Source organism: Pseudorasbora parva, chromosome 7, assembly GCF_024679245.1.
Source record: "Pseudorasbora parva isolate DD20220531a chromosome 7, ASM2467924v1, whole genome shotgun sequence".
Lineage (NCBI taxonomy): Eukaryota > Metazoa > Chordata > Actinopteri > Cypriniformes > Gobionidae > Pseudorasbora > Pseudorasbora parva.
In genome coordinates this window covers 18421996-18443671 of record NC_090178.1, presented here as the reverse complement: position 1 = coordinate 18443671, position 21676 = coordinate 18421996, and the positions used below count along the sequence as shown (strand labels likewise).

At 36.7% G+C, this 21676-nt stretch overlaps 2 protein-coding genes across 2 annotated transcripts; both read right to left on the bottom strand.

Annotated features, from left to right (window-relative positions):
* Nucleotides 1-1765: 1765 nt before the first annotated feature.
* faxcb (failed axon connections homolog, metaxin like GST domain containing b) lies at nt 1766-13106 on the bottom strand. Its single transcript, XM_067448393.1, has 6 exons — nt 12665-13106; nt 9073-9208; nt 8640-8836; nt 6275-6492; nt 4634-4750; nt 1766-2704 (listed from the first exon to the last, which is right to left on the bottom strand). The coding sequence occupies exons 1-6, from the start codon at nt 12922-12924 to the stop codon at nt 2424-2426; spliced, it is 1209 nt and encodes a 402-aa protein (XP_067304494.1). The 5' UTR covers nt 12925-13106; the 3' UTR covers nt 1766-2423.
* Nucleotides 13107-14576: 1470 nt separating this feature from the next.
* On the bottom strand, nt 14577-21447 carry coq3 (coenzyme Q3 methyltransferase). The gene is made up of 6 exons (XM_067448392.1): nt 21134-21447; nt 20814-20966; nt 17463-17562; nt 16006-16248; nt 15388-15547; nt 14577-15150 (listed from the first exon to the last, which is right to left on the bottom strand). Exons 1-6 carry the CDS (start codon nt 21295-21297, stop codon nt 14960-14962), a joined length of 1011 nt encoding a protein of 336 aa, XP_067304493.1. The 5' UTR covers nt 21298-21447; the 3' UTR covers nt 14577-14959.
* Nucleotides 21448-21676: the final 229 nt, after the last annotated feature.

Genomic DNA, 21676 nt, shown 5'->3' with positions numbered 1-21676 from the left:
ATCACAAAGCTATTTTAATTGATGTTTTGGAGCAATAATTGTCAAACAACCACTCAGTTCAGGGTAACTAAGCACTTATGGGAGGGTCTCAGTTATTCATTTTTATATAGTAGAATATTTTATAACCATCATTTGGCTTCTATAGACAGGAAATGAACTGTAATATGGCTTCAAGATCTAAGATCTGTAGCAAAATTTACTTATGAGAGCATAATCCAGCTATGTTCTCAACACACAGACACATCTCTAAAAGTCTATTAATATATACATATAACACATAATTAAAATGCATCAGTTAATGCACATTTTTTGATTTGGCTGCAACTGTTATCATAAATCAAACTGATAATCAAAATTTCCTCAAGTCACTGAAAAACTTTAATGTCTTTTTTATTAGGCTACTTTATATCCCAAAAATAGTCTGCAAATTTAAATGATATTAACACAAAATTCATATAAGACTAGGTTTACACTGGGTATTAAACTTCGAATCTATAATGCAAGGAATAAATATTTCATAGAAGATTTCCACTGGTGCACTTTACACCAGCTCACACAGACGCACACACTAACACATGCAGGTAAATGATGTATTACATTTAGCTACTGTATATCATACACACACACACACACACACACATAACACATCTCACTGATTGTATGGACCCTGTTTTAAGTCCTCTCATTTTTCCACCCATAAGTGTACATTGTCAAATGTCTTTGAATAATCTAAAATGTGCAAAACAACAATATGGAAAGTAAACAACAGAAATCTGCATAAAGGTCGAACCTTACAGGGATTTGAATAATTTCATTTAGTACAGGCTTGGGTTTCAAGTAAATTCAACAGAAATAGGGTGATCTCATCATGCTGCTGTTAATCACGATATTTTTCCCTCAACTAAGGCAAATCTGCTTATCTGCACGCACTACACTTTGGTACACAAATCAGACACATGAAAAAATAAAATGTATACTGACTGTTTAGTGTTCACTAGAGGTTTACTGTTGTTATTAATATTTAAGGCAGAAGCTTGAAGAGATGCCCGCAACGGCCATACAAGTGGCTGCATAGGACCACCTCAATATGCGAATGGTCACAGTGCCCTCTGGTGGTGACATGGAAGTATGTTCTGTAAGTCTATTACAGAATCAAAAAGAAAGAGACACATGGGGAAGAGGAGAAATGGCTGTCACACACTTACAAATAAATGCAGTCAGGCACACAGGTATTAAGCACCATTCAGACTGATCAAGAGTCAGCTGACACTGATGACACACACTGGAGCTATAACAAATAAAATTGACAGAAAGGGATCTATTCTATTGTATTAGCCTATGTATTTGTGAAGATTGGATTCTCATTTTTTTATTGTATGTTTAAGCAGGTAGATTTAGGATTAAATGCTATTTTTACTTTAGCTGATCTGGGAACAGAAATTATTATGTTTAAAGTCACCATGAAGTCAAAACTTTTAATGGAATATTGCAGTATTTATATATATATATATATATATATATATATATATATATATATATATATATATATATATATATATATATATATATATATATATATATATATATATATATATATATATATATATATATATATAAACTATTCATGTGCCCTCATAAAATTGAATCAAAATAACTTCCCCTACCTCTTTCAGCTGATGATGTGTTTGCTGCAGTGAGGGCGGGACAACCTGTCACTCACATGAGATCGACCAATAGCAAACCACAATCATCCAAACAACGGACAAAATGTCCAGCCCTAAATTTTTACTTGCTTGAGAAGCCATTTCACTCAGATATACATCATAAAAGGGAAGAAAAGACTATTGCAATTTCTGTTCATGCCGAATTTAAACAGAAGCGAGGAATTCACACAGATTTCATTTAAGGTTGCACAAAGGAAATCAGCCTGTCAAAAAAATTAAATAAACCGTCAACCTCACACAAACATCCTAGAATCATGCAAGCTAGTGTTTAACTACATGATTCTGTTCAACGTTTGAGAGAAAACAGATGTATAGAAATACTTCGACGGGTGTTACAAATTCAGTGAGTGGCATTTCACATGAAATGAAAGCCAATTCAAAACCACACTAAATCTGTGGACAAATGAACAGCTGTTATTTAAGACATCTGAGAAAGATGGATAAGATATGTTTTTATAAAGGTAACTGTCCAAGAATGATCTTTTACACGTCTCACAAAGGGAACTAAAGCCAGCGTCCGACTTTTGCGGTGTAAATCTTGAGGCGTACATGTCCATGACTCATGTCATTTCTTATACACATATTTTGTTTTTACTTCAGGTCCATCAAAGTGTGATTTATCCAGGCATGAAATATCAATATCAGTTTTGAGTGCCACCAGATGATACAGCAGATGAAACTCAAACACCTCTATTAGATTTAACCCTTGACCTGCTCCACATCTGAGCCATCTACTTCAATGTCAGAGTCTGAGAGCGAGTGTCCAGAATGGTCTGAGTCTTGAGAGTTTGTGGGCAGGCTTAGATCACTCTCCTCTAAAGTGTCTGTCCTGGAAAAGAGACCAAGGTCCAGCAGGCAGGTGGGTGTCCCGCTGCTGTCGTTGTCGCTGTCATAACAGAAGTCCTCTAAGTCCACAAACCACTCGGGCCAGAACTTCCTCCGTATGCGCTCACAGTACATGGCGAGGTTGATCAGTTCTCCTGTGGACAGATAGACGTAATTATTTATTGTGTAGCTTTCATGAAACATGTCAAACAGGGTTAGCTGAATGATTCATTTTTCTTTATATAGAGGTTACTTTTAGGGATTCACAGGAATTAGTTTAAATTATTTTTTTATGTTAATTAAACTTTATGAATTAAACAACTCATAAACATAATTTATCACAATAATAACAATTAAATAATACGTTGAACATGAAATTATTATGCAAAAAGTTTACATTTCTCCTTATATAATATATTTTTGGCATAAGGGATTCTTTAAAATTGAGTGAGGAACTCTAGTGTTCTATATAGAAACCCACTGAACTTGTTTGTTGCTGTTGAGGGTATTATTTAATAAATAATACAGCAACATATATTTCTATACTGGTGAGGTGGATTAGCATTCTGTCTATGTGACATGTTACATAAATAAATTCCTGTAATGCCATCTAGTGGATAAACTGAATAATAGCGTTCAACAAACTGCCATTCAAGGGCTCAAAAAATGTAAAATAGTTTATCCATATTAGTCTGTACATATTAATAATACAAGATAAGATAAATATTGATTAAGGCTTTGATTATGAATTTAATTAGGATGTATATATATATATATATATATATATATATATATATATATATATATATATATATATATATATATATATATATATATATATATATATATATATATATACTAATTAATTCCTATATTATTTTAATGATTCTTCCCAGTTATGATTTTGCTTTTAGTTTCTTGTTTTCTAAAGTGTGTTTTCTAAAGCTCACTGAGGAGTGACTGAGGGTCTGGCCTAGAGATGTGTGATGTGTCACTAAAACAAAAAGCAACAAGGCATTGTGTGTTTGGATTTTTGAGGCATCACACACCCCTCATATGCCAGGAGTGCAGAAACAGTGTTTGCTCACTTACCTCAGCTTCCAGATATGAAATATTGATTTGTCTTTCACTTAATTTATTATATTTTATTCCTTTTAAATTTCCTTTTACTGAAACACTAAAAAATCAAGATGAATATTACCTGTACTATTGTCTGTACCTCTCACTGAAAGAAAGCACATGTTATCAGTATGTTTGGGTAAGAACTGGTTAGAACTGGAGCTTAATCAGCTCCAACCTGGGAGAGACTGTGTATCTGTGTATGTGCGCAGAATTCTGTGTTACAGATCAGTGTTGAGGTGGTGTACAATAGGCACCCTAAGAGATGGGTGGACTTGTTGTTCTGGGCAAGCTGGCGTCTGCTCCAGATCTAGAAGGTCACTACGGGCCTATTTCTGGGATAAAAGCATCAACAAGTGACACGTCTATGGAAACGTGCATCGGATTAATTGAAAATGTGTGGAAATTTACCATGACTATGCATTTTCTCTGAGCCAATCAGAATCATCCACCTTGCAGTAATGATGTGGATAGACCTTGAAAACAGTATAACTGTTGGGACAACTGTATGAACGATAGGGCAGGGCAACAAGACAAGGAGAGAGGGAGCGCGGCCTACAAACTCCTTGTGAGACTTGAAGCTGGCTTCTGCTGTTGAAACTGTAAACTATTTTTAAGTAAATTATTCTTTTAATTAATTGCACTCCTCTTGGTCTTTATTTTTTCACTACTGGTCTTGGGTCATAAGCTGTTAACCCCTAACATTACCATAAACAAAATTCAAATGACTCGTGCACTTTATGTTAAATATTCTGAAACAATACTATCACCAACATACCTAAACTTGTGTAGGTTGAGTAATAACGGACAATCTGTCCCTTTAGATAACAAACTCCATCAAAACTCCACATGCACATATCTCCCATTTGTTCTCCAAATATTACTACTTGTTTTAATTTGGCTGATGCGGAGCATTGTATGTTTCTATTAGGAATGCAAAGCTGCAGCTGTGAGTTCTTACTCACCTTTAATAAGCTGCTCAGGTCGTGTGCCAGGTAGCGTCCACATGGCTTGTGCAAGGTGACCGAACACTGTGGCATCCACGCTGGACAGCTTGGGACCCATGATGTACTTCTTATCCCCTGGCAGGCCAGAAAACAAATATCAACCCCAAGCCATAATGTAAGAAAATGACAGACTTCTTTAAGATTGGTTCAGAAACACATTGCCTTAAAACAGCCATTACAGGAAAAGATTTAACCTTCAGTTTATTCAGTTATCAGATGGATATGGATTACACAAAACTACAACCAAGTATGTCAAATAGTGTCTAAATGTTTTGTAACAGGTGTAGTTTCACTGACACATGAGCTATACGATAGCCTAGAAATCTAGACGCACCCTAATCTAATCTAACTCTAGGCAAATCTAATTTGCAGCGAGTGTCTTGATGTGGGTCTGGCTTGTCAGTCTAGCTATATAATACTAACATGCAGGAACAAAAAGTATTGGCTTATATATTTCATAAAACTATTTAATTACAGTTTTATGGTCTGGAAGAATCATAGTTACACTACTGTTCAAAAGTTTGGGTATAGTATGATAAGTGTCCTATCCTCACCAAGGCTGCATTTATTTTTTCAAAAACAGCAATACTGGGAAATATTATAATCGTACAAGTTAAAAAAAAACTATTCTTGAATATATTTTAAAATATATTTAGTCAATGATAAACATCAAAAAAATGATATGCTGATTTGGTCTTTTGGAAACATTTCTTCTGATAATTAAGAATTTTAAAAAGGAGTTTAATATTTTTGTTAAAACTGGTGCACTATGTAGTATTTTTGCAGTAAAATATCCAAAAACCACTAGGCCAGTGTTACATATTTTGTTCAGTTGAGTTCTTACAATACCACAAATGTTTCCAACTATTTGTAAATTGTGAGAAAATTGCTATTTTAACCATGGAGCCGGGAGCATAGAGGGAGTCGCCTGTCAATTGCATCATATTTGTGTTACCCTCAGTTTTTGGTTTTATTTGGCTGAAACACTTTACTCTTAGCAGTGTGTAACAAGTGGCACAGCAGCCACCGAGCGAACGAACAGATTAATGTCATTACATCATTTTAAACACACCCTAGTCCTATTTTTTACCGGCTGTCAGGTGAAGACCACATATCCCAAGATGCTGCGCTCAAACTTGGCGTCATCAAACTACGCCTTTGTTTTGAATAGGCTCCCTCCATTTGTTAACGTTAGTTACTAAAAATACAGCTGTTCATTGTTTGTTCATGTTACTTCACAGTGTATTAACTAATGTTAACAAATACAACTTTTGTATGTATTAGCAAATGTTGAAATGAACATTAACAGATTAATAAATGCTGTAGTGTAGGTAATTATTAGTTCATGTTAACTAATGAAACCTTATTGTAAAGTGTTACCATGACCTTTTTTCTGTTTAAAATGTATTTTCAGCTTGAGATCCTATCCATCTAAACTGGTTGTATCTATAAAGCCTAGTAGTCAATTTTTAAGGAGCAGTTGGACAATATCTCTTGTTTTTTAAGTTACATAGTGTACCTTTAAATATTGTGATCACATCACAAAAACATGCTATTGTCAAAGTATAACTTTAAACCTTTATTTCTTTTTCTCCTCACCTAGCAGTGTGGCCAGTGTGCGCATGTCCTTCTCCATGAGGGCATAGACCTCTTCTTTAGTGAAGCAGCCAATGCCATGACAGTACATCTCTCTCTTTACAATCCCACCAGTCAGTTGGCACAGGATCCATTTGAGCAAGTCACTGAGGGGTCCGGGAAGGTCAAGCATCCTCTGAGTCTCCTGAACATTATCCACCCACTGACAGTATGCAATGGTCCTGTGAGGACAATAAAGAGAAGAGAGAATTAGAGGTGAGAGCCATTTGTACTGTGGGGGCAAAAAAGGTCATATAATGAAGACAACCATTTTTTTATGCTTTCAAACCTTAAGTCTTTAAAAAGAAGATTTTGTGCATTATGCAGTTTAGACTAGCATATTTTAAACCTTACTGTGCTCTAATATGTTTGTATATGCCGTAGTAGGCTATTTTTAAATGCATAATACTTTTAGCAGCTGCTTTTATCGAAAAGAACTTAAAAATGAGGAAATCCACAACAAATAATGGATCACGAGCACAAGCGATTCATCATAATATGGGTTTATTTATAATTCAGAGTTTATTATAACTGATAGCAGCCTTAGTATCACACAGAAAACAAACTCAGTTTGGCCTTTGAGATTAAACTTTGAATTAATTCTCTGCTCTGTGATTATCTGAATCAAATTAATTAAAGCTGTCTTCTAATTAACTTCTTTGCACACTAGGCAATGCATTAATAAAAGCCGTTACTCCAAAATGGCTTCAAGCGCTCTTTGGGTTCACGGCTTTGAACTCACCACTTGGAATTTACAATCAGCCTTTCATCAGGTTTAAATCAGATTCAAAGCTTCAGTGTGTAAGTTCTGAGCCAAAAGTAATGACTTTATTCAACCATGTTGCATTGATCAACATGGACTTTAAACTGTATACATAATACAGTACTGTGCACTACACATTATATTCACTTTACTAGGTTATTTTATTTAAATCGGTCAAGTGTGTTATTTTCCTGACCAAAACCCACAAGATTTTCTGTCTATATCCCAAGTATGACATCCATAACTCTTTATAGCTCAATAAATGTCCTTGCTCAGCAAACTTTTCAGCTGACATACACTACACCACTCCGTGGTGGACAGATTCAAACCCTTGAATTATTCAATCAATAGCCATGTGGGAGCCTATATTTAGCACAATGTGAAGTGTTTCTGACAATGTGAATACAGAATGCACAAGAAAAAATTAATAATCTGAAGGAAGCTAATAATGCAAAAGTAATTCAGAGGAGGAAATTAGGATGCAAGAAAAGAGAGGTCTATTCCACTGCTCTTCACCCAGCTTGATATTTTTTTCCAGTATAATGCTTACTAACACACCCAATGTGTAGGATATTTTACAACACAAGTCATTCATTTTATAAACCTGATGCCTGCCCTGTAAATCATGCCAGCTGTACACTCCAAGCTAATTATGCATATTTACTATTTTATTGCATTACTATTATGGACTCTACAGACTATGGAATTTATTATGCAAACAGAAATGTCTATTTTTCAAGGATTGAAATCTTACAATGATGAAGATTACTAATAATTAAGGTCTAGTTAAAATCCGTCATGACTCTTCCGTCATGATACTTAATCAAATAAGTACCAAGTCTAAAATTCAGACAAAAAGAAAAGCCTTACTATTCGATAGAATGATATATACATATTTTTGGAGTTAAAAAAATATGTATTTCATTTAACTGATGATCATTTTATTGATATCCTTTAATTATAAATTGAAATACATTCACTTATCTAAATGATGAATCTTGATTTATAAGTTTGGCTATTAATTATTTTTGTATAGAATTATATTTCAAATTTTTAAAATGCCCCATTATGCTTTTTCAGATAATACCTTTCATGTGTGTAATAAAGCTGTTTGTGAATGTAAAAGATCTTTAAAGTTTTAAAGATCAAATGAAGTAAAGTAAAAATTAACAGAAAAGTTCACTATATTGAATCCATGCTTATGGTCAGCATGGCAGCAGCCTCATATAGGCTGTTAATGTTAATTCAAACAACAAAAGAAAAAAGAAAATAATTCATTTCTCCTTACTAAATTTCTTTCATAGCTTCAGTGATATGTAGAAGTATAATCTTTGTATATGTAATTCATACAGTGCAGTTTATAGCATGAAGTATCATTTGGTTTGGGGGGTGGGGGTGTTGGGGGTTGCCATTGTGCATGTTGTGTTAGAAGGGAGGCCTGCTGTCTTTGACTTTGAAAACCACTGCTCTAGTCAATAATTAGTTAATGCACATTTGTCCCTCACATTCTAGCAATGGCTCAGTAGCAGGAGAGTGACTCATTCTGAATGCCAGCACATGACTCACCAGTAAAAGTGTTCCTCCACCATCGTGGTGATGGCCCGCGCTACCGCCTGCTCCTGAGTGCTCAGACTCTTGTTCAAGCTCACACCAAGTTTCTCCTCCAGAAAGTCAATTATAAATTCAGTTCCACATACCTGCTCGTAGTTATACTCAACCCAAGGCATCTTGCCCTGGGAAGAGAGGCTTCCGTCAAAGTAATTCTGCAATGAAAAAAATATAATGAGGGTGAAAAGATGTAAATAACAATAATAATAATAATCATTTTCTTTATTCTGGAACATCTGGATGTGAATGAAAAAAAAAAATCCTATTTTCTAAGGGCTTTCATGAATTTCATTGACATTTTAACAGCAGATGTTGCAACTTCCAATAACTACATGTAACCACTGATCAAAAGAAATGGACACCATAATCCACACTGCTCCTTCATGCATACTTGATAGGGCAGATCAACCATGCGCAGATATGTCTCCATTTTGAGGCAGAAAGGTGACAGGCTTGGCACCCCGTGTTTTGGCCTGGAGAACTGGTGAAGGATGATGGTGTCTTTAGAATCCAACTCTTGCTCTTTCCTGTAAGGAGATGATCCACAATAGATTGTAAATCTACACACACACACACACACACACACACACACACACACACACACACACACACACACACACACACACACACACACACACACACACACACACACACACACACACACACACACACACTTACACACACACACACACACACACACACACACCACACACACCACACACACACACAGTGGGTACAGAAAGTATTCAGAGTAGGTAATTTATTCCTCATTAATGTACACACAGCACCCCATATTGACAGAAAAACACAGATTTGTTTATTTATTTCAAAAGAAAAACTGAAATATCACATGGCCCTAAGTATTCAGACCCTTTACTGTGACACTCATATATTTATCTCAGTTGCTGTCCGTTTCCTCTGATAGTCCTTGGGAAAGTTCTACGCCTTCATTTGAGTCCAGCTGCGTTTAATTATACTGATTGGACTTGATTAGGAAAGTCACACACCTGTCTATATAAGACCTTACAGCTCACAGTGCATGTCAGAGCAAATGATAATAAGAAGGTCAAAAAAACTGCCTGAAGAGCTCAGAGACAGAATTGTGGCAAGGCATAGATCTGGCCAAGGTTACAAAATAATTCTGCTGCTCTTAAGGTTCATAAGAGCACAGTGGCCTCTATAATCCTTAAATGGAAGACGTTTGGGATGACCAGAACCCTTCCTAGAGTTGGCCGTCCGGCCAGACTGAGCAATCGGGGGAGAAGAGCCTTGGTGAGAGAGGTAAAGAAGAACCTAAAGATCACTGTGGCTGAGCTCCAGAGATGCAGTCGGGAGATGGGAGAAAGTTGAAGAAAGTCAACCTACAGTGCAGCCCTTCACCAGTCAGGGCTTTATGGCAGAGTGGCCTGAACGGAAGCCTTTCCTCAGTGCAAGACACATGAAAGTGCACATGTAGTTTGCTAAAAAAACAAAAAAACACCTGAAAGACTCCAAGATGGTGAGAAATAAGCTTATATGGTCTGATAAGACCAATATATACATTTTTGGCCTTAATTCTAAGCGGTATGTGTGGAGAAAACCAAGCACTGCTCATCACCTGTCCAATACAATCCCAAAAGTAAAGCATGAGGGTGGCAGCATCATGTTGTGGGGGTGTTTTTCAGCTGCAGGGACAGGACGACTGGTTGCAATCAATGGAAAGATGAATGCGGCCAAGTACAAGGATATCCTGGAAGAAAACTTCTCTAGAGTGCTGAAGACTCAAGAGTGGCTTCACAACAACTCTGTGACTGTTCTTGAATGGCCCAGCCAGAGCCCTGACATAAAACCAATTGAGCATCTCTGGAGAGACCTGAAAATGACTGTCCACCAACGGTTACCATCCAACCTGAAAGAACTGGAGAGGATCTGAAAGGAAGAATGGAAGAGGATCCCCAAATCCAGGTGTGGAAAAACTTGTTGCATCTTTCCCAAAAAGACTCATGGCTGAATTGGGTCAAAAGGGAGCTTCTACTAAATACTGAGCAAAGGGTCTGAATGCATAGGACCATTGATATTTCAGTTTTTCTTTTTTTAAATAAATCTGCAAAAATGTCAACAATTCTGTGTTTTTCTGTCAATATATGGTTGTGTGTACATTAATGAGAAAAAAATGAACTTAAATGGCTGCAATATAACAAAGAGTGCAAAGGTGTGTGTGTGTGTGTGTGTGTGTGTGTGTGTGTGTGTGTGTGTGTGTGTGTGTGTGTGTGTGTGTGTGTGTGTGTGTAAAAACATGACAAATAAATACATGTAAAGCTGTTACATGACATGTCTGATCTATCTATCTATCTATCTATCTATCTATCTATCTATCTATCTATCTATCTATCTGTCTGTCTGTCTGTCTGTCTGTCTGTCTGTCTGTCTGTCTGTCTGTCTGTCTGTCTGTCTGTCTATCTATCTATCTATCTATCTATCTATCTATCTATCTATCTATCTATCTATATATATATATATATATATATATATATATATATATATATATATATATATATATATATATATATATATATATATATATACACATCACATTGGCTTTTCAAAGTAGCATACTTTACTAGTTGAAGTACTGCCAGCAAATGGTTTTACAGGAACACAATGTAGCCTTAAAATGAGCTATTTAGTCCCCAAAAATCTTGTGGAGTGCATGTGGAAGACACCTTATACTATAATTATGTGGAAACAGCAGCATATGTCTGGGAGGACAGAGGCAGATCTTATTATACAACCTTATACAAGTTTGAGCTTTCAAAATAACACAACCTAGTCCTATTCTGATCACAAGCAATTTTACAAACAACAGCAGTATACATATCTTCGATCACAATACATAATCTAAAACAGGACAAATCTCTCATTTCTACACTCAAAGAGCCAACAACAAATGCAGATTTCCAAATAATAACACTGTTTAAGTGTGAAATTGGAGATTAATTTGCACAATGATTATACAATATACACCTGCAGGTCTGTAATTAACCATGATGATAAAAGAAAGGTAGTTGACAAAATACTCTTGACAAAATTAAGATTCCCTTATGTATTGTTTTGTGGAATGTAATTCTCAGAGTTAACAAACTGACAAGTCATTAACCAGGCCAAAACAACTCACTCCAGGACCTATTTTCACAATTAATATAAAAGGCCATTAAGTTTTATAAGGACTCCACTCACTCATCCTCTCAGCTTTAAGCTTCCTTGGAACTCTAATATGAACATTCTTATGCACTAATAATGTATATTTATGTCTTTTGTTTATTACACATTTTTGTCTTTTTACGTCAACACCAAATAATAATTTTTATTCTATGACAAACTGAACAGATAATAAAGCGTAAAGCATCCGTATGTATTGAATGCTGCAGAGCTGAGGGCTCTAACATGACGCTGTCCACTGCTTGTGGTGCTGAAACCCCCCAGTGAAGTACTAGGCTATTGTATGAGGATGAGAACGTCTGTTGCCACATTAAACAGTCTGTACATTAAGACTTCCAACAGCCCACCTGAATTTATTAGCTAAATGGGCCAGATAAGAAAGGTCGCTTGTACAACACAACTCAAGGACATCGCGATCCAGTGAAGTAAACAGTCACGATCACGTGCCGCATAATATGACGCTTCATTTACACTTGGAACAAATGTATTAAGGTGCTGTTGTTCTACGCCAATGTAAACACGACAGGGCGTTTTCATATGCTCCAGTGCGGCCAAAAAAACAATTTGTGCATTTAATTTAGAAACGTGACTTGATGCAACCCAGCGGGCACGAGCTCAAAGAAAACACGGAGACACTCACTGGAACTGGCACCGCTATGCGTAGCCTCATATTTACATTTTCCGCTAGCCAGCTTCAAATGTATTAAGTATTTATGATGAGATATTACAAACAATAACATATGGTCATTTAATATGTCATGTGACACACAGGCCAAAGCACTGACCTGATGGAGAGCAGCTCGTGCAGTAGATACGCAGCCGCAGCCAGCAGGGCACCTCCGGTGATGTAAAGCGTCTTCCTCCACCAGGAATCCGATACCAATCCCGACATTATCTTACCGAAATCCTGCACAGGGACGGCAACTATGTACCCATAAAATAAGTGACGATCATCAGAGCCACACAACCCGAAGGACGGGCTCTGATTCCGGCCGAGATCAACCACGAACGACCGGGAGGAGGCGAAACCAGCAACCCAGTACATTATCTCTCTCCCCCCGCTTCCTCCAACGAATCCTACGCCACTTCATTTATCCATATAAATATGGATAACTGTTACATGGTTGCGAGCTATGTCAGCCTCGTAAAGCAACAAAAAGGAATTTTAACGGGATTTGGCTCCCGCACGCAGCTCCGCATCCTCCTTTGTTGCTGTGCTGGAGCTGAGTGACGTCACGGCGCATCACACATGGGAACTAAGCAAATAATCACATTCAGGTTTTTTATTGTATATATAGGCCTACTATATTGGCAAAAGTTTTGGAACGTCTGCCTTTACATGCACATGAACTTTAATGACATCCCATTCTTCAAATCTTCTGGGAAGGCTTTCCACAAAGTTTATAAGTGTGTTTATAGGAATTTTTGACCATTCTTCTAGAAGCACATTTGTGAGGTCAGGCACTGATGTTGGTTGAGAAGACCTTGCTTGCAGTCGCCGCTCTAATTCATCCCAAAGGCCAGTCAAGTTCCTTCACACAAATATCTTATATCTCATGTCCTTGCTTTGTGCACTGGTGAGCAGTCATGTTGGAACAGGAAGGGGCTAGCCCAGAACTGTATCCACAAAATTGGGAGCATGAAATTGCCCAAAATGTCTTGGTATGCTGACACATGAGTTAATTTCAGTGGAACTAAGGGGCAAAGCGGGCAAAGCCCAACCCCTGAAAAATAACCCCACACCATAATCCCCCTCTTTACACTTGGCACAATGCAGTCAGGCAAGTACCATTCTCCTGGCAACTGAAAAAAACAGATTAGTCCATCAGATTGCTAGACAGAGAAGCGTGATGAGTCATGATGGTGATTTAAGGCTTGGATGCAGCTGGAGGGGTGTTCCAATACTTTTGGCTATTATATATATATATATATATATATATATATATATATATATATATATATGAAATTTAGCTGTGTAGCTAATTCTGGAGTAATATTTTATTGTCCACTGTCAAATAAAGATATATATATATATATATATGAATTCAAAAACATTATATATATGTTTTTGAATTCCTAATCCTTTTTTACCTTTCAGTTATGTTCTGCACTTTGACTTTGATTTAAAGATATATTATCATATCTTTATTATATATATATATATATATATATATATATATATATATATATATATATATATATATATATATATAAAATATTCATTATGTGTATGTGTCTATATATCATTAAGATTTTTCACAGTGCATATATATATATATATATATATATATATATATATATATATATATATATATATATATATATATATATATATACATACACAAAATTGGGAGTATGTAAATAATCATTTTATATATAAATATTGTAATATATATATTTGTAAATGCTCTGACAAATCTGGTTTAAAAAAATTGATAAATATAACTGTGGCATTAAAATGATTCATCATAATAATAACAACACTCATTAAAAAAAACTAGTCATAGTGGTCATTTTTATTGTGCTTTCTATTCTTATGGTTAAACATGAAGCTGATATAGAAGGCTTTTGGCTGTTTTATTTATATGTCTATATTTATGTACATATGAAAGTTACCATAATTGATTTGACTCAAAGTAAATGTGCTCAAAATAGAAATTTGTTCAGGTTGAATAAAACACTCAATTACGCAACTCATCAGATCTGTTCTTTGTTTCCATTTTATTATGTACACTTACACTTTAAGTGCCATCAAAAAAAAAAAATTCATTATATCATTCTCGCTGTCTTATTTGACCTCTGACATGAACCAACCAGAGATCATCACCATAAAACACACAAGTATATTGTGGTGAATATACATTGAAGAATCTTTAAAAGCCTGAACCTCATTCTCATCTTACCAAGAGCTTCATAAACGATGCTTTATGAATCATGCGTCTGATAAAATGTTTTCTCAAGGAACGCAAGGCAAAGAATTATTACTGGTTCAGCAATGCAATATGCAACATTTTGAGATCACACTCTATCCTGGAGCAGAAGTCTGTTTGATAGCAGTTCCACCCGACACAGAAGAAAGCTCAACTGTATCTTGCGGCTCGGCCTAGCTCATCCAGATTCTCAGTCTCAGCCCAGACCCGGTCAGGCTGAGGCTCTTCTTTGCGTTTGACTGCATGCAAAGCGTAGTTGATGGCAGTGCTCTGCTGCCAGCTCCATGCTCCTGTGAGAGGATTGTACATCATGCCTCTGATAGCCTCCACGTAGAAACCAACTGGGATAGAGTGAAACAGAACGACAGTAAAGTAACAAAGGCAGCTGCACAATAAACACTGTAGCAGTGGAAATTTAGATCATATTGAGCAGTTACGCAATGCATACCAGCTTTTTTCCAACAAGCTGTTATTAAAACAGCAAAGGAGATCGATGAAAGAAAAGTGGAGGGGTAACACCCAGAAACCGATCAATAAATGATAGTAAGAGAGAAATGGGAGTCAGAGATGGCACTCACAAGACTCCAGCAGTCGCTCCAGATCCTCTGGGCTGATGAATTTCTCCCAGTCATGAGTGCCACTCGGTACAATTCTTAAAAGCTGCTCCGCTGCCACAATCCCAAAAACGTAGGACAGGTTGGTTTTGTTAATAGTGGTAATGAAAAGAGAGCCACCAGGCTGAAAGACAACACCAGCTCACATTAGTTTAGCAAACAATCTCAGTTTTCAATCAAGTTTTATTTAAATATTAATTTATATTTCTAGCACGTTATCTCCTATAAAAAAATAAGGTTAGTTTAGGGGATATAGACTGTAAAAGGGATATTGACAAACTTGTGTATGTATACACATATAAATTGAATGATATGATATGATTATATTATATTATATAATATATTATATTTAATCTATTAACCGAAAGGGACAAAAGCCTAACAGAAACAGGCTGACGAAAGTGCCTCTTAATAAATGGATTAGGAAAGATTATGGGGATTTGGAGTAACTCTTTAGGAAGACCTCCGACACACTGACCCAGAAGATTAAATCCATCCATTCGGTTCTCCCTGCTGAGAATCTTACTGTTACTCTGGGCTACTGTCATTGTTTTAGAGATCAGTGATGTTGTGTGTTCACACCTTCAACACCTGCAGGCAGCAGCTGGCAAAGGCATCCAGGTCAGCCAGATGTTCCACCACCTCAGATGCCACTACGGCATGAAATCCCTCGACTTCCTCCTCAGCGAGGTCTTCCAGGGTGCAGGCCTGATAGCGAACTCTCTCCCACAATTCGGGATCGTAGGAGGAGTGCAGCTCTGCGGTCCGCACACTATCCTCCACTGGGTCAATTCCCAGGACATCTGCTCCTAGCCTCCCTAGTGGCTGAGAAAGGTTAATGTTACTCGCGGATCAAATACTATATACTATACTATACTATACTATACTATACTATACTATACTATACTATACTATACTATACTATACATAATAATAATACTATACTATTACTATAATAGTATGTAAATAATAATAAAAATAACACTTATCCACAGGACTGAGATTTTGGATTAGCAAGCACAATTTAAATGGGAAAGAAAATCTAGTAAAAAATGTGTAATTGTTCAGTTTCAATGTAAAATGGTTGTTTACTAATGTACAGCAGGGACTGTTCCCTGTTTAAAGGTGCACTCTGTTAATTTTAGCGATGAGGTTGCGAAATACAGCCGCCCTCCCTTTTGAAGTATGTAGAGAAGCTTAGGTGGCCGACACAGGACAAAGATGTTGTCTGAGACAGCAGAGAGTAGCTAGCGCTCTGTAGAGAAGTTTGTCCATATAGGGCTACTGTAGAAACATGGCGGCGCAAAATGTTAACTTTACTGTGTGGTGATCTCCGGTCTATGTAGATAGAAATGGTTCATAACATTTCATTATGTAAGGTCTTTATACACCACTGAAAACATAGTCATGTATAGTATATGGCATTTCTGTCAATAGATTCTCAAAGATATTACACACTGCACCTTTAAGCAAAGCAAAACAATGCACCTTTGTGTTTATCTGACCAATGTAATAAAAATGAAGTACATAAGTATATTAATTAAGTACTTTATAAAAAAACTAAACAAAAACCAACAAAAACTGCACACTTCCCTCTGCTGTTCAGACAGGGCAATGCTCCTGAAATGGGGCTGAAGTAACCAGTCAGTTGTCTGTACCACTGATGTTCCTCAAAGGGGATCTTCTGACATAAGCTTTTGCATGACAGGACACTCAAAAAACTTCACCCTCACCAAAACACAACAACGATCAGTATTCTGAGCCCAGACGGCCTAGAGAAAGTGTTTATCTTCACTGGCCGTGAAGCTGTCTGTTTTAATCAAGTAATTCAGTTGATAGGTTTTCAGTTACCATTTGTGGCCAGCTAAAAAAATAATTCATGTTATCAAATCTAACAAACATGAGCTTTATTTTGATCCCAGACCTGATCAAATAAGAAAATACCATTCAGTAAACAGACTTGTATTAACTATTACAAATGACTCAATATCTCTATCTAGCTAGTCATTTTAACAATTTTCATAATTAACACTAGTTACCTCACTTAGCACGCCTCCACCACAGCCAACGTCCAGTATTCTGAGCCCAGTCAGAGGTTTGCCCAACTGCTGGATGCCGTGCACATTCAACAAATTATCCCTGGAAACGAGGTCAAAGGTCACAAAATGAGGTTAAAAAGGCATTAGGCTAGAGGACTTGTCAGTCCAGTCAAGCAGAATTTTGAAGCGACGAACATCAGACTGACGCAAAACAGAAAATCTGAAGCTAATCACAGCATGTAATTCCACTACGTGCTTCTTGAGTCACAAACATATATTACTGCTAGTCCCTCTGGCTAGACACACGCCTTTGACATCCTGAAGCACTTGTACATCCTCGCTATTTGTCTCGCTGGACCCATAAGCAACATCCTCACGTTTCTCCCCAAATGCTTGGACAGGCCTTGCAGACCAAAGCAGCCTGAGGTGCTCACTGCCAATCCTGTTAACTCAGCCCATCACTGGCAAAAAAACCCAAGTCTTTGAAGGAATCCCCTGCCAGATCTCTTGAAAACACACACTCCTCAAGTACAACATAATAACCAGCAACAGCACTGAGGTCCCTCATTTAAACAAGCCCCCAGGGCACCACCATACCCACGCAAGCTGCAAATACGCTGTGTACTCATCACCGATATAACTGATGCCGTGTTCAGGGAAGCGGAAGAAATTCCAGGAGACGGGGGGAAAACCTTACAATGACAATCTCAATATACATCCTGACTCTCACGGAAACAGCTGCCGAGAGAAGAATCAGACATGCTGCATAATCGCTGTTCTCTAGCTGCTGTCTTCACCCTTTCATCCTAATCACCATTACCTGGACATGAGGCAGAAGCTTCTGCTTTCTATCTGTGGACATGCTACTAGAATAGATACTAGTACTATTGATAGCACAGACTGACTCTGATTAATAGAAATTATTTGGTTCAGATGATTCCTTTGAAGAAAATATTTTAAAGAAATGTATATTTTTATTCTGCACTAATATAAGATTTCTAATTCAAGTAACTGCTGTTCTATTGAGTGCTCTGTTCATTAAAATACTCTTGAACAAACTAATATTTTACAGCCATTTTGAACATTGACTAATAAGAAATATATTTAGCTTGTTCTTAAAAGCTGAATAATTCCAAATCAACTCCATTATTTTCAAAGGAAAATACAACAAAGAAAAGCACGTCCATTCTGCGTGGTATGTAAGATTCTTTCAGCAAAGCGACGGCCTAGGCAAGGCGTGCGTCTTCACACTAGAGATTATGTCACGTCAAATACAGGTATGCTGCGTATCCATTGAGCTGAATTAATATAGTATAGATCGCTTGACGGAGATGCGAAACTCTAAAATGCTCAGTCAATGTTCAGAAAATGAAAATATATCTATGCTAAACTTATACTTCACCTCTAACGCACAAACAAAATCTATGAATTTATTAGGCAATGGCTAATGACATTACTTAGACATCATTTAGTCGCCCAAGGTGAAGATTTAGTCGCATATGCGAGTGATTTACTAGCATTGTAGAGAGTTGATAAGAGATTACAGTAGGAAAACATAAAACTCTTTCAAGAAGTTACATTCTATTCTTTATATAAAACTATTTTAAGCTAGGGATGTATTAATAATCCAGTCCCTTCCATATTTTTTATAGCCATGTAATAGCCAGAATAATATATATTAAAATAAATTATATATATATATATATATATATATATATATATATATATATATATATATATATATTCATATATATTCATGCATTTGGCAGACGCTTTTATCCAAAGCGACTTACATTGCATTTTTTAAGGAACACTTTTTACATTTTTATCAATTCTTGCTTTCCCTGGGAATCGAACCCATGACCTTGGCATTGCTAGTGCCACGCTCTACTGGTTGAGCTATATATATATATATATATATATATATATATATATATATATATATATATATATATATATATATATATATATATATATATATATATATATATATATATATATATATATATATATATATATATTACACACACACTCACCCCTATAGGATTTTTAGGAACACCTGTTCAATTTCTCATTAATGCAATTATCTAATTAGCCAATCACATGGCAGTTGCTTCAACAAACATTTAGGGGAGTGGTCTTGATCAAGACAATCTCCTGAACTCCAAACTGAATGTCAGAATGGAAAAGAAAGGTGATTTAAGCAATTTTGAGCGTGGCATGGTTGTTGGTGCCAGACAGGCCAGTCTGAATATTTCACGATCTGCTCAGTTACTGGGATTTTTTACGCACAACCATTTCTAGAGTTTACAAAGAATGGTGTGAAAAGGGAAAAACATCCAGTATCCACAACCAAGGTATGCAGCAAAGCATTTGTGAAGCCACAACACACAACCTTGAGTCGGATGGGCTACAACAGCAGAAGACCCCACCGGGCACCACTTATCTCCACTACAAATAGGGAAAAGAGGCTCCAATTTGCACAAGCTCGCCAAAATTGGACAGTTGAAGATTGGAAAAATGTTGCCTTGTCTGATGAGTCTCGATTTCTGTTGAGACATTCAGATGGTAGAGTCAGAATTTGGTGTAAACAGAATGAGCGCATGGATCCATCATGCCTTGTTACCACTGTGCAGGCTGGTGGTGATGGTGTAATGGTGTGGGGGATGTTTTCTTGACACACTTTAGGCCCCTTAGTGCCAATTGGGCATCATTTAAATGCCATGGCCTACCTGAGCATTGTTTCTGACTATGTCCATCCCTTTATGACCACCATGTACCCACCCTCTGATGGCTACTTCCAGCAGGATAATGCACCATATCACAAAGCTCGAATTATTTCAAATTGGTTCCTTGATAATGACAGTGAGTTCACTGTTCTAAAATGGCCCCCACAGTCACCAGATCTCAACCCAATAGAGCATCTTTGGGATGTGGTGGAACGGGAGCTTCGTGCCCTGGATGTGCATTCACAAATCTCCATCAACTGCAAGAGGCTATCCTATCAATATGGGCCAATATTTCTAAAGAATGCTTTCAGCACCTTGTTGAATCAATGCCACGTAGAATTAAGGCAGTTTTGAAGGTGAAAGAGGGTTTAAACACAATATTAGTATGGCGTTCCTAATAATCCTTTAGGTGAGTGTGTGTATTTAATATATATATATATAAAATACATATATAATATAAAAATACAAATATATGAAATATATATACTAAATTCAAAATTGAAGGAGCGGTAAAAATGTAACTTATATGTTAAGGTCAGTATTATAAATAAGTACCTAAACTCGCTGATAGTAAAGTGCTGTAATGCCATTTATTAGTAGAAAAGCGGGTAGATGTACACACCGTATGAAAGGCACTCTCAGGTCATTCATGGAGTGCAGGGCTGAAAAATCGCCCTGCAAGTCCCACCACTTGCTCGCCATGGCCTGAAACTTCCGTACCTCGGCGGGGTCGAGAGTACTCCGGGAAACCGTGCGGACATTTAGACGGGTCAAGCTGCAGGAGGAAACTAATGTTAAAATCCTTAAATCATAGGTCATCGTGATCCGCAAGTAAACAAAAACTCAACGAACGCTCAACGAAAACTGGCCTATTAAACAGAAAGAAATTTATACATGCATTAACTGTATATTCGCTTGTTAACTTGATTAAATCGGTCTCACCCGTTTGACAGCAGATTCTTCTGTCGGTGATGCTGACACACTGTCCAGCTGCACAGAGACCGCAAAGGTTTCACTTTAGAGGACACATTTCTGGTTAACCGGCTTATAAACGTTGATTCTGCTAACAGCCCAAAAGCTAATCGTGCAAATTTCTTGGAGTACATAACTGCATCTCATTACGTTACGTATCTTAAATTATCACTTGACTTCAGTCATTAAATCCATAGACAGTAGATTAAATCCAATGTGACCGTGGCGTGTTCGCAGAACTTCTGACCGATCAGAAACTTAACATGAAATTAAACGTTCCTATCCCATACAACAGTAAAGTTATGATAAACAAATGTATATTTTAACTGATAAACTTTTAACGCATTTAATTTCATTGAAAAGGGTAATACGTTTTATATAAAATATTTATACAATTTATACTTTTATATATAAATACTGCATACATCTACAGCCACAAGTTTGCTTGGACGCAAATAGTCTAACTTACTCACGAAATAATGAAAAAAAACTTTAAAAAGCGGCTCATTCGAG

Coding starts and splice junctions, on each gene's coding strand:
- coq3 (XM_067448392.1), bottom strand. CDS start 21,297: ATGTACTCCAAGAAATTTGCACGATTAGCTTTTGGGCTGTTAGCAGAA. Junction 15,548..16,005: donor GCTGCCTGCAGGTGTTGAAG/GTGTGAACACAC, acceptor GTTGTCTTTCAG/CCTGGTGGCTCTCTTTTCAT. Junction 15,151..15,387: donor GGAGCGACTGCTGGAGTCTT/GTGAGTGCCATC, acceptor ACTCTATCCCAG/TTGGTTTCTACGTGGAGGCT.
- faxcb (XM_067448393.1), bottom strand. CDS start 12,924: ATGTACTGGGTTGCTGGTTTCGCCTCCTCCCGGTCGTTCGTGGTTGAT. Junction 9,209..12,664: donor CACGAGCTGCTCTCCATCAG/GTCAGTGCTTTG, acceptor ATCTCCTTACAG/GAAAGAGCAAGAGTTGGATT. Junction 6,493..8,639: donor GTGGAGGAACACTTTTACTG/GTGAGTCATGTG, acceptor TTGTCCTCACAG/GACCATTGCATACTGTCAGT.